This window comes from Strongylocentrotus purpuratus, unplaced genomic scaffold (assembly GCF_000002235.5).
Source record: "Strongylocentrotus purpuratus isolate Spur 01 unplaced genomic scaffold, Spur_5.0 spur5_scaffold_3, whole genome shotgun sequence".
Taxonomy (NCBI): Eukaryota; Metazoa; Echinodermata; class Echinoidea; order Camarodonta; family Strongylocentrotidae; genus Strongylocentrotus; species Strongylocentrotus purpuratus.
In genome coordinates, this window is record NW_022145609.1 from 36,080,901 (window position 1) to 36,095,014 (window position 14,114).

General features: G+C 37.8%; 2 protein-coding genes and 1 long non-coding RNA gene across 3 annotated transcripts; all 3 read right to left on the reverse strand.

Annotated features, from left to right (window-relative positions):
* Positions 1–1,075: 1,075 nt before the first annotated feature.
* On the reverse strand, positions 1,076–8,106 carry LOC115928574. The gene is made up of 4 exons (XM_030995914.1): positions 7,934–8,106; positions 6,757–6,849; positions 5,259–5,601; positions 1,076–1,096 (listed from the first exon to the last, which is right to left on the reverse strand). The coding sequence occupies exons 2-4, from the start codon at positions 6,777–6,779 to the stop codon at positions 1,076–1,078; spliced, it is 387 nt and encodes a 128-aa protein (XP_030851774.1). The 5' UTR covers positions 6,780–6,849; positions 7,934–8,106.
* On the reverse strand, positions 6,800–11,759 carry LOC105444760. The gene is made up of 4 exons (XM_030995915.1): positions 11,574–11,759; positions 11,067–11,307; positions 10,671–10,784; positions 6,800–6,849 (listed from the first exon to the last, which is right to left on the reverse strand). Exons 1-4 carry the CDS (start codon positions 11,757–11,759, stop codon positions 6,800–6,802), a joined length of 591 nt encoding a protein of 196 aa, XP_030851775.1.
* Positions 11,760–12,616: 857 nt separating this feature from the next.
* On the reverse strand, positions 12,617–14,084 carry LOC115928591. The gene is made up of 3 exons (XR_004066092.1): positions 13,977–14,084; positions 13,247–13,360; positions 12,617–12,739 (listed from the first exon to the last, which is right to left on the reverse strand). It is a non-coding gene; the product is annotated as an uncharacterized LOC115928591 (long non-coding RNA).
* Between the last annotated feature and the right edge of the window lie 30 nt (positions 14,085–14,114).

Sequence of the window (14,114 nt, forward strand, 5' to 3'; positions counted from 1 at the left end):
TCTCTGCATGATATTAACTAGGTTGGGCCGCTGCCTCGATCCGGATCCGCCACCCCTTCCCGAGAGAGGTCGACTATATTGTACCTCGTTGTGATGCCTGCATTCCCAGTCTATTACAAATTGGAAACGCTGAAACGTATCTTACTCGGTACAGCAACGTTCGTGAATGATAATTTAATTTTTTTGCTAATGAAAGTAAAGAGTTTTGTATAGAGGGGCTACATAGAGACACATGTGCAATCAAAAATTGCTATATCTAAGGGAAATGTATGATACTAAATTTTCTTTAGAAAAAAGGAGACTGTCTCTAAATGTTCTACTTTCATGGAATGTAGCTCCATAATTATGAGGGTAGACTGCTCCTTTAATACTACCAATCTATGAGAAACTAAGTTGATGCGATAGCGCCCTGTGGTATGCCATTATTCCTCATTACCAAGTCCGGCGGAGAGGAATTAAAACCGTCGGTCCCTAGGTTGCGTAGTTACAAGCATAACAATTGTGTCTTAGTAGCAGTCAGGTAAGTGCATGTAACAAACTATTAGGCCCGTATTTGACAAAATGAATTTGAATCAAATTTAATTTTTTTCCACATCTCCATTTTAAAAACATGTATAAAAGGCATTACAAAAATATACAGACAAACAAATAAGTAAAGATTAATGTTAATGTAGTAGGGTCATAACAAATTTGATACAACTTGCAAGCATGATCCTATTAACGTGACAACAAAATATACATCATAAGTACAGACAAAGATACAATAGTGACAACAAATAAACACGGAGAAGTGTAAATTGATAACCATATTCAAACTTTTTTAGGAGAATTTTCTTTCTCATTTATCAAAGACATTTAACAATACTTGTTATTTATTTCAAACCCGACTCTGGGTTCAGACGTTTGTTCAAAATTACGTCAAACAGATGAAGTTGCAAAGAATGAAAGATGCTAGGGTTTCCCTTGCCGCACAATATATATCTACATCAGTCCACCATTACTATAACAATTCTCAGTTGTTGCGTGTGACTTTGAGACTTGAAAACTTTGTTCTCCTTGGCAACTATTTACAGCATTAATCTGTTCTAAGACTACCCTAAATTCGAATAATGACAAATAGAAGTACGATCATGAATCAATCTTGAGTAAACATGAATATTAATTATGTTATTCGACCTACGTTCTTCATCGTACGGCACTCGCTGAAACAAGATAAATGCACTTATCAAATTGTACAATAGTAAGAAACATGAATTATATTAATGCGTCAAAACGTCACTTCATCAAAGAAATATGTATAAAAAGATGCACATACAAGTTTCCTCTCCATTTTTCAATTGACAGCAAAGGTCATTTCCTTTTACTCATTAAAAGGTCCACAGATTATAAATTTAAGTGAATTCAACTGTTAGAGAATGGTTAGGAACTAAATGTTTTTGATAACGAGCAAATCACATGCAGTTTAAAATCTAAAAATGCACACGCCTTTTTGTTTTACTAAGCAAAATCAGACAGTGCACACACGAGCCGTAGATCTTGGCAATCCTCAAGATGTCATCCGATTGAATGAACCTTGAGCATTCATCAATATACAGAGACAATCTCATGTGACACCCGGACGCATTATCCAAAGTGTTCACTTTTTATGATGATAATGTGTAAGAAATTGCTTTTAAATAAACAGTTGCCTCCATGGTTAATGAAAACATTCATTAGATAGGCATGAATCATATATCTCTCTTCGCTACTAATTTGTATAAGACATTATTCAAGATATTATATACAGAATTTGAAGCTTAGGCAGACTATATTCATATTTGAAATATACCGGCTACGTAGAAAAAGGTATCTGATGCAACATGCTTGATAAGGCTTTTACAATAAAACCATGTTATGAAAATAGTTACATTAAAATTGTGCATCATGAACGAGTACACGGTCGTATTATACAATGGTGTTAACCAATGCTTTGTCACCTCCTTATTTGGAAACATGTATATTCCGTAAAGCATTGAAATAAAAAACAAACATTCGGGATAGGTTACATGTGTATATTAATATATATAGGGCAGTGGCTTTGAATGTGAACGAAATACGCTCTCTATCAGTCCATCTGTCATTATGTCTGTTTCTCTGTCTGCCCCTTTCCTTCTCTTTCAACCCCTCTCTCTCTCTCTCTCTCTCTGTTTCTCCCCTTCCATCCCTCTATTTTTCTCCCACTCCAAGATGGACAGATTTCTTTTCTTCAAAATAATGTTGTTAACAATATGTGCTTATATCAGAAGAAAGAGAGTTTTTTATTGTATGGCCGCACTCGCGGAGCCCAGATATATCAAGTGCATTGAAAAACACTATTTATCTGTCTGTCTCGCTCTTTATGTCTCTCTCCCGCCTGCCCCTCCCAAAAACAAATAAGGAGAGGATTGGAGTGAACAAATTCTTGAATGTCTTTAAAAAAAAAAAAAACCTTTGTTATTCAACATGAAAGTTATTGGTAATTAAACGTATATATGTAGTGAGTGTGCATAATGGAGCATTAGCTTTTGGTTTGTGCAAGCAGTCAAATTTTCCTAAAAGAAAGCTTTGAATAAAAGACCAGCCATTTCTGTGTTCATCTCTAAGTACACATCAGGCGCGGATCCAGGGGGGGGGCCGAGCGTGCCTTGCCCCCCCCCCCCCACCCCGCAAAAAAAAAAAAAAAAAAAAAGGAGAGAGAGAGAAGGAAAAAGGGAAAGAGGAGAGAAAGGGAAAAAAAGAAGAGGAAGAAAAAAAGAAAAGAGGTAAGAAGGAGATCGGGGGGAAAGACTTGCCTCCCCCTTCCCCCCCCCCCCAATAAAAAAATTAAAGAGAAGGAAGGAAAGGGAAAGAAAAAAGATAAAGAGGAGATAAAGGGAAGGACAAAATATGAAGAAGAAAAGAAAAGAAGGGGGATATCAGTTGCAATTTTCCCGCCAACAAGGTGTAGATCGGAGGGGGGAGGGGCCACTGGCATACTGATAGGGGAGGGGGGGTTGGAGAAATAGAATTTAAACGTGGTTTATTTATAATTCCATAACGGTGGTTAACAAATAATGCTGAAATGAGATAATTTTCCTCACTTCATGCGTTTGTTGGAAAATGACAAATTCCTAAATTTACAGCCAGGCAAGAAAAGGCGGGTATCGGGATCCTCGAGCCCCTCCCCCCACACTTTCTTTGAAAAAGTATATTAATGAGAAATAGAAAGAAAGATAGCGAGAAAGAAAAAATAGTTATCTGCCAGTGTCACATTATAATGGGGTATCAAAATATGCTCATCTGACCATGATTAAAATTAATGCCTAAAATCCTAAGGGCTCTGCCCCCTGGATTCCGGCTAGGGCCCTAAGGCGGGCCCTTAGATGCTCATATGACGGTCATTTAATGCCTAAAACCCCTGATTTCTGGGGGCTCGGCACCCTGGACCCCACTCCAAATAGTGTCCTGCTAGTGTCACAAATAATAAGGTATCAAAAATACTCATCTGACCGTAATTAAACGCCTAAAACCCCTGAGCTTCTGGGGGATCTGCCCCCTGGACCCAACGAAGAGCCCTTAGGCGGGCCCCTCGATACTCATCTGACCGTAATTGAGTGCCTAAAATCCTTGAGCTCCGCCCCCTGAACCCCAAGCCAATTAGTGACCTGCCATTGTAACAATTAGGTATCAAAATAATGCTCATCTGACCGTAATTAAATGCCTAAACTCCTGAACTTCCGGGGCTCTGCCCCCTGGACCCCGTCTAGGGCGCTAAGGCGGACCCCTGAATGCTAATCTGACCGTAAATTAAAACCTTAAACCCCTGAGCTTCCGGGGCGGACAAGGTATCAACATATGTTCATCTGACAGCAGGCGCGTAGCCAGGGGGGCGGTGGGGTGGTCCCCCAATAAACGCCGGCCAAAAAAGAGAGGAGTGTAAAGGAAGAGGACGTAGGAAGAAAAGGGAATAGACAAAGAACATATTTGAGTCGAGAACGGTACAACGAATCGTCTTCTTTCTCTAATGAATTGATGAAACTTCAAAGCTTCCGCGCTATGCGCGGGGGAGGGCAGGGGGAACTTAATTCAGACGAGGATAGTTTTCGGGAACAGTACAACGAATCGTCTTCTTTCTATAATAATTTAATGAAACGTCGAAGCTTCCGCGCTTCGCGCGGAAGGGGGGGGGGGATTGATTTAGTCAAGGATTAAGAGTCGAGAACGGTACGTCTAATCTTCCTCTTTCTCTAATGATTTAATGAAAAGTAAAAGCTTCCGCGCTTCGCGCGGGTGGGGAAACTAAATTATTTTCGAGAGCGGAACAACGAATCGTCTTCATTCTCTAAAAATTTAATGAAATGTCGAAGCGGGGGTAAAACTGAATTTAGACAAGGATTAAGAGTCGAGAACGGTACAACGAATCGTCTTCTTTCTTTAATGATTTAATGAAACGTAAAAGCTTCCGCGCTTAGCGTGGGAGGGGGGGAACTGAATTTAGACAAGGATTAAAAGTCATAACGGTACAACGAATCGTCTTATTTCGCTAATGATTTAATGAAACGTAAAAGCTGTATTCAGACGAGGATTATTTTCGAGAACGGTACAACGAATCGTCTTCTTTCTCTAATGATTTAATGAAACGTACAAGCTTCCGCGCTTCGCGCGGGAGGGAGGAGGGGAAAACTGAATTAAGATGAGGATTAAGAGTCGAGAACGGTAAAACGAATCGTCTTCTTTCTCTAATGATTTAATGAAACGTAAAAGCTTCCGAGCTTTGCGCGGGAGAGTAAAAAACTGTACAACGAATCGTCTTCTTTTTCTAATGATTTAATGAAACGTAAAAGCTTCCGCGCTTCGCGCGGGAGGCAAAAAACTATTTTCAGACGAGTAGGCACGTACGGAAGGGGGAGGGGGTTAGGGGGTTGACCCTCCCCCCTTCGGTTTTTTATGTGTGTATTTTGGAGCAACCCCCCCCCCTTTTCTGTGATTTTTTTATTATTAATTTTAAAAAAAAAATTAAAAAAATATGCCAATGGCTGACCTAAAAAGGGTGACCCCCCCCCCCACGGTACAAAATGTCAAATTTTCAAATTTCGAGACCCCCCCCCCCCCAAAAAAAAGTGTCCTCTTCCCCCCCCCCCCCCCCCCCCCCCCCCCGGGCCCGCTTATTTAGCGGCTGGCTAAGTCGTTACGATTTTTTTCGGACCAAAAAAAAAAAAGTGGCCCCCCCCCCCCCCCCCTTAGGAATCCTGGATCCGCGCCTGGTACACATTACCGTGCTTCCTGTTGGGCCTTTCCACTTTATGTATTATTTCTTCATAGTTACTGTCCTTGCCTCCAGAACATTCTTGACTGGGGTCGTAGTCATAAGCAGGGGGAAGATCTTCGGGGGTCGCCCCTTCCTTGCGGTCTGAAGGCGTGAAACCCCCAAGCGGAGGCGCTGGCAATGTGCCGGTCCTATCAAAGTGCCTGTTCTGGACGGCGCCCGCGAATTCTGATTGAGCAAAGTCACCACCTTGGTTTTCCCTTCCCTGAGGTTGGGCGATGCGATGTTCCCTCAGCACCATGCCATTATTGGTCGTAGGCCGTTTCCTGGAAGCCATCCTTAGACAAATCAAAAGGTAATTCAACTTGTGTAATAAATCCATTTGTATTAAAGCGAAAAAATAGCAGAGAAAAGAGAGGCCGAAAGTTTGAAATAAATCGGTTCGATAATAACAGATTCATGAATGTTTGAAATATGCGATCACCAAACCTTTGAGAATATCAAACTTGACAATTTGTTCATTGGATTGCGATGTAGTTATGTCGTGTAGAAAAATCAATCATTTCTTTTTTTTTGGTGAAAGTTACTTCTCCCTTGAGGAACTACCCAACATACATTATGGAAAGCATATTATTATAAGTACTCAAAAGAAGTAAGAAGTAAAAAAAAAAAAAAAAAAAAAAAAAAAAAAAAAAACCTTCCTGAGTGACACATTTTGAAAAATTGATATTTAAGTCATTTTCTGTTGATACAAATGGGAAAGTTTTTCGGCACGACCTCTCAAAGGTATAACTGATTCAGCCAATTTGAAGTGTCCATACTTCAGAAACGTATAGCGATTACAACCATGAACTTTTTCGAAATTCAAAACTTTCTTATTTTTTGTCCGATTTCGTTTAAACTTCCCCAGTCTGCTTCTATGATTGTTTGTTTAAATTTAGAATACTTGTCTATTACGTTTGATTTGTCTTCAACTATGAATTTATTTGTAGCACTATCGCTAGAACGTTCAAAAATCAACCCAAGGTAATTGTATTTTCCTTGTCAATCACCCATTGAAATGTGCAAACATGACAATGATATTTGATAGACTACTCCATCGAGAGGCTTTAGCTTGGTAAGCAGTATAAACATTAATCTCCATTTTCGTCGCCTATCTGTACCTAACTAAATAACCGTAACCATTCGGTCTCTCCTCCCGGTAGAACTGATTGGGGATGTGGTGGCGGACCGCCGGACAACCACACTAGGAGTTCCCTCTGCTCTTATTGGAATAGTGCAGTAGGTGGTGACAATTTTTTTAGCGATCATATGTTGTGATTCTTAGTAGTCAAGATAACCATAATCATATTCCCTGTCAAAATCCTCATGCCAACCCCAAAGATATTTTGCCTAAACTCCCCTATGAAACTAGCGGTATGTTGAAGATGTTGAAGGAATATATTACTTTTCAATTAAATTAGATAAGATTAGTATCCATAATGAAAACTTACTTGTAGAGAAAACAAAAAATCATTCCGAGGGTAACTACAACCACTATTCCAACCACGATACCAATGATAACCCAGTCGACAGTCCACCTGGTTCTGCAAAGTATAAAATAGTACACATTTAGCACATAAAAGCCCCTCTCCAGGCTACTGAGACCGGAATTAATGCTCTCATATTGCAAGGTCTGACACAGGGTTAGAACCGGCAACCTGAAAATTCATTGCTTTTTGCAGCCAAATGGTTTCTCTTTCTCTCTCTCTCTTAACTACATGACAATACCATCTCACCAGCCAGGTCCAAAAAATACTCATGCAAAATATTAAAATACATTAATGGCAAACTAAGCATTCGGCTTGGAATCGGGTTAGAGTCAGTTTGGTTATGACTGACGTACAATGTTGTAATCACTTGGGTTAACTTTTATTGCCCTTCACATAGTCATAGATGTACATCACTAGCTTTCGTAATGGGCTTAACAAGACGCATAATGAAAGGCACTAGTTAACGTACACGTATCCCAAGTCTTTGCGCAACGTTGTGATACCTGTATATTCCTACAAAAACAATTCCAGTGAATTTAACATAACCGAAACACAACGAAGAGGCTGCATGGTTTATAATAAGTACTTTATAAGAGACAAAACATCCACCAAGGACCAGATTGAGATTATTTGTAATACCGTTGCATATGTGTTCCCAACCTTCAAAGTATAAACAAACAAAATCCTCGTAAACGTGTACTAAAATACATGCGAAGACTGTAAGAGCCGTTAATGATTCAAAGTTTTAAGCTAAAAGTAAAATAAAATCCATTGAAATGGCAATTCCGAACCATTTGCAAGTTGAATTCAATAAAGAGAGAAAGATTAAACAAACAAAAACGGTGACAGTTTCATCAAAATCGGAAAAAATAAAACATATTATAAACTTCATATTCCTAGAAAAGACATGTGATATTTTGTGTTAAAATTATGTACAAAACAGATAGATAAGAGTGAGGGGATAACATCACCAACACGCTTATTAATAGCCTGTATGATACATATCAACGTTTCATGAAATTCACTTTTTGAATTTTTATTTTTATTTTCATCCGATTTGGATGAAACGTTCGTTTATTAACTTTTCTCCATTTTCTCAATTTAACTTGCAAATGGGCCTAACTTGCACGTTTACTACCTGGTCTGCAATCAAGGTTTGCCAGTTGTATCCAATTCCCAGACGTTCCGTTGCATTGCCATACAACAGATTCCGTTTTGTCGTCGCACTGTATAGTGATGAAATCACCTCCTCTGTAGTCGCTTTGAGCCATTACAACTTGACTGGAGGGGTGATTAGGCAGGAGGCAAATTACCTCTGAAAAGGAAAGTAGAAAAATGAAGCAACGCTAGGTTTATATCATACCATTGGTCCATTGGCCTAAACTGGAATCAGAGAATTAATATGTAAGTAAATATGTGGCTTATTGATGAAATGAATCAGAGGAGATATGAGAGCATCTGGTCTTATCCAAGCCGATGCTTGAGATCAGAAGGCATAGAAAAGGGCCATAAGGGAAAAACGGGAGCTCTAGCTGATGATGATGATGATGGAGTTGTAAAGTATTTTAGAACTTGTACCTTTTTAAGGGCAATCCAATCTTTGACTATGAGCTCATTTCTATAAAAGCATAACAGTAACAGAAACAGAATGGCGAAATATTAGAATAAATCGGACCAATAATGAATATTATACAAATACCGCTCGTCCCAGAGTGCAATAGCGGTGAATGCAGTACGCGCGAGGTTTCTTTAGATTGGTGCCGCTCTGTGCAACGAGCCGCTTGCGGCGAGTTGACAGTGCGAACCATCTGAAGAAACCGAGCGTACACTGCATTTACGTTTCGCACAATTGGTCAAGTGCGTTATTTGTTTTATAAAATAGCGACACAAATAGCAACAAACGAAACTTTAGATCTTAAGTTAGAGTCTACGAGAGTTCGATCTAGATCTAACTTTAGAGTTAGGTTAGTTCTAGACTAAGAACTTGCAGGCTTACCAAAAAGTCAATGGGATTCATTGCCTTGATTAAAAATAAAATCCACAGAGGTCTACAGTGGGTCTAGAGACGAATCTACATCAGACAGCTGAAATTCCTGGCTTCGTTATAAAATCCAAAAGTCAAAACAGGCCTAAATCCAAGGCAAAAGTAAAATAAAAATTTGCTTTTTATGTCTAAGTTGATAAGTCCATGCTAGAGCTAAGCTACGCGTACGTTGCGCTGGGGATTATGGTGGAGCGTACAATATTAGCTACGCGTAGCTAGCCTACAATAATTGCAATGCACTCTAGGGAGCGCGTACTACACGTACGCGCGCGCACTGGATCTCCATGGTCACGTGCAATATAACTTTTTGTTGCGCTTTTTCTGCGCAACAAAAAGAATATATATCAGGCACCTTGGTTAAAAAAAATCAAGCTGACTCTGGACAATATGGGGATGTCTAATTTATGGGAAATTTGTGAAAATACTAGCTATGAGTGGGTCAAACAAACTGTGGAACGTCGATTGAGAGATTCTCATGCTCAGTATTGGTCTGCTTGTATGTATGATAATTCGCATTGTGTTAACTATCGAATCTTCAAACATTCTTTATGTTTAGAAAGATACTTAATCGATCTCATTAAAAGAGATCGGACAATATTAAGTCGTTTTCGCTGTGGCAATCATTACCTGCCGATTGTAGCTGGTAGATATTCAAATACTCCAAGGGAAATGAGGCTATGTACGCTGTGCAATTTGCAATCGCTTGGGGATGAGTTTCATTACTTGTTTGTATGCCCTACCTTTCGTTCAGAAAGAAAATTGTTCATCGATAAATATTTCATTGAAAGACCAAATACACTGAAAATGGATCAGCTTTTTAACTCCAATAATGTACAAACACGTTTAAACTTAGTAAAATTCTGTCGAAAAATAATGCTTCGTTTTCATTAATTTAAGTATGTGCAAAAACATGTTATGAGTTCAATATTAACTTTATGTTTCTCTTTTTTGTCTTATATCAATTTATTAAATTGATATCAAGAATATTTTCAGTAATTCATTATTTCAGATATCAATTTACTGGTGCCAGTAAATTTCTTTTTCAATTGCTTCCATTAATTTCGTCATTAATTATCGTTTTAATTAATATTATCGTTTTGTTTTTGATTATTATTATTATTATCATCATCAATATTGTTATCATTATCATCATAATTTTTCTCACTATTGTCGATAGTGTTATTTTGTATGGATTAACATTAATTCTATTTGTATTGTATATTTCACAGTGTTTAATTGACAAATTCAAACTGATTGTAAACTTCTCCAATACCCCAATGTGGGTGACATGAGAATAAATTGTCATTGTCATTGTCATTGTCATTGCACTCATTTCTGCAAAATCGTGCTTGCATCAAAATTTTGTCAATGTTATGTGACGCGTATTGACCAATCACGATGCTTAAAATACTAGAGCCATTTTATAAAAATATATACATTTTAATATAATTAATTTCTGTTTTGCTCCTAATCGCCTTCACCCTCGGGGTACTATTCAAAATACATTATGGATATCATATTATTACGTCATTTAGAAAGAAAAGATCTTCACGATAAATTGGCATTGTAGTAAATTTGCGTGTTGAAACAAATGGGAGAGTTGTCCGCAACTACATCGTAGTGACAATACCGAATAGGTCAACTTGAAATTCCCTTACGTTTAATGATTGCAATTTTTCAAATATTTACAACTTTCTAATTGTAAGTCCGATTGCGTTCAAAATGTCACCAAACTACTTCTCTAATTTGTGCTACTTTCGTTCAGAGCAATTGGCCCTTAAGGTTAGATTTTCCATTAAAGAAAGTGCTTGAGAAATTGATGGTCGCTCACCTTTTTCACAATGTTGCCCCATATATCCATAATGGCAAATACATCTGTAATCTATGTCTCCGGGCGACGTAACACACATCCCATTTGAACATGGTTTAGTAAGGCAAATTTCACCTATTGGAAGAAAAAACATCAATCATTGGCTAAATTTACAACTCAAAAACAGTTTGTTCACTGCTTTGCAACTGCTAATGTTCTGTCCTTGTGTTCGTGATATGCCAGTGGGCTATATCAAAATTATGAAAACAACGCCCCCCCCCCCCCCCATCTCAGCTGTCTTGAGAAGACCTTGCAACCGAAGCTTGAACAAATCACATAACGCCTCTTACTAAGCATCCACACTATGAATAAATATCATCCACCTGAAGTACAACCACAATTCAGAATCAAACTCACCGAAAGCAACAATGGATTCCACGTTGAGACTGACAGAACCATCCGCAGTTTGCCAAATGCCAGGCTGTTGAAGTCCCAGGGACGTCTCTACTGCTGCTGCTTGGTCTTTCAGCTTAGCCCTATCGGAGTCGAAGACCATGACTTCAAAATCAACAACGACGCTGCCCGACGAGAATCCAGTAATTACAACATCCCACTCATTGTTTTGTGTGTTCACGATGTTCATCAAAACATCGTGGAGCTGACATAAAAGATTAAATGTAATATCAATATCAAGAACGGTTTAAGCTTGATTTTCGAAAATGTTCTATCAAGACTTTATTACCGATCATAATATATTCTGCTGTTCCTAAAGCTTATAAAGATATAAAACACGGCCCTTGTTCTATTTATTCCTATTTTGACTACAATTACAATGAGAAATGGTTATTTGACATTATTTTATTAAATCATAGTAATCACATGATATACAGGTGTATGCTCCACTCTAAAAACTGTTGAACTTACGATTTTGTTACAAAGGTTTTCCAGATTGCGGTAAGCTTCTGACTTCTGATCATTAAGAGAGTCCGTGAAAATAACCTCCTGATCGTTAAGCCGGGTAAATTTGACGGAGCCACCAATAGCCCTAGAAGCTGATAAACATGATGAAAATACACGGAGGTGTATCAGGAGTCTAACAACCTTTCTCATTTTGAAACTCCGTTTGTTTAATATATGAATGTACAAAATATCAGTGTGTACAAAAATGATGTTTAACTGTCTAGGAATTTACCAATTCATTAAAGCACGCCTTCTTACGTATCTTCCATGTGGCTCTGGTAGCATCGGAGTCAATATAAAAGGATAAAAGTTCTTCCCTTTGACTAGTATACGGTCTAATTGTATTTACATCTGAATGAAACTAACATGAACAAGCGAACTAGATATTACAGAGCCATTATGCTCTGAATAGAGTTATCCACCTTTTTTTGTAATTCTTGCTATGCATATTGATTACATTTATGTACATGTACAGTATGTGTTGTTTTACGAAGTACACAACCAATCAGACCCAATAAGCGATAGGATGACCGTAGCTTTTGAGGCATTAAATCTACAACTCCTTTACATAGCATATTCCGGAGTATGAAGTTGTAGGCAAATATCATATTTTCAACAATTTAAGCTACGAATCAATGTGATACAAGCCAGTCAGTCAGTCAGTCAGTCAGTCAGTTTGTTTTCATGATTTAATCGGAATATAGTAACGGACCGAGCATAGATCCCTGTGTTGTACCAATCATCACAATGTGAATGAAATAGATCGCGAGACTAGACAAGACATGTATTAAAGATCGATGGCATTGTGTAAATGCAGCTGAAATGTGCTAGCCGCCATATTTATTTATTCATGATTTACTATGTACTACTTCGTTTTCTATGGAAATGAAAGCGAAGCAACAATCAAACTAAGCTATTTTCCTCATTTAAAATAATTGTTCTAGCTTCTTTAACAGTGCAAGTTTATCTTCTCACTTCTGACATGTTAGATATTGAATTACCCATGCAGACGTCATTCCTTCTTTCAAGGCCCCCAGAGCAATTACAATAATAACCAACTTGTGTCAAGTCCGTGTTTGTGCATTCCTCGTTCACGCCACATGGATCATCATAAAAGCATCGATCAATTGCTGTTGAAAAGACAAGAACAAAAAATATAATCAGACATTAGTTTTCAAACATAATATTGTTATTTCTTCATACTGCTGTCCAAAAAAAACATCATATCATCATGCTTGTAAAATATATCAAGTATGTCTGATTTTTTTATAACCGGGAGTATTACAATGGCAATTGCACTTATTTGGTAATCAGTTGCCTCACTCTGCGATACTTTAAATTGTATGCTTCCCCGGTGCGAAAGCACATATATTGCTCGAGGTTTCGAACATTATCATGAATTTGCTCTTTGAGTCGGTTACGAAGTACATGGTTCCGTGTTTTATCATCCATCACACAAGTATTTAATATTTGACTCTAATTTAATTGTGGTACATTCAATATATATTGATACCGTTGTTACAAAGAAGAATATATTTAAGAGAAATATTTAAGAGAAGATCACATAAATATATTTGACAAGTAGGCAAACAAATTAAAAGGAGAATCAGAATAAAAAAATATAGTCGTATGGTTACCTGTAGAGCAGGTACTGTCGGTATAACCAGCAACACAATCACAGGTAAAGGAGTTTATCCCATCTGTACAAGTTCCTCCATTCATGCAAGGATCTGGATCACAGTCGTTGATATCTGCGATAAGAGGTCGGATAACCATGACAAATCGTAACAAAACTGCTAAAATGAATCCTAGTCATAATGATTCTGTATTTATATAGCGCATAATGCATCTTAGATGTCAAAAAGGGTTTATAAATACTATTACGCTCGTCGTCGGACTTAGGCTTGTCCAAAATTTATGTACCTTCTCCACAACCCGGGTTGGACTCCGGCCAGACATCCTACCGGGTACCCGTTTAGTCATGGGTGGAGAGTAGTAATAATGATAGTAGGTCTTGGTTTAGGACAAAAGTATATAGACCTTCGCATTATCATGATTTCAGTGAAAAATGTATACCGATATGCTAACCAAGATATTATTTTAACAATTATGATTTCTATAGTTTTAACAAAAAATATAATTGTTTCTACTATGAAAAAGGAGAAGCAAAATATAGGCTAATACTATAAATTCAATTGTAGTAATTCCAGAACCAAGGTTTTTTGATAGAATAAATGCATCATACAATATAATGGTTTTTGTTGGTAAAACAATTTGAGACTTCTCTACAGTTAATATATTAAATTGATTCGTTAGAAGAAGAAACAATTCAAAAATCAGTTTGAAGATATAATTATTATAAGTTACTTTCTGAGCAGATACTGTTAGTATAACCGGCAACACAATCGCAAGTAAAGGAGTTTATTCCATCTGTACATGTTCCTCCATTCATGCAACGAACTGGACCACAATCGTCGATATCTGTAAGTTAAGGCAGAACAACAG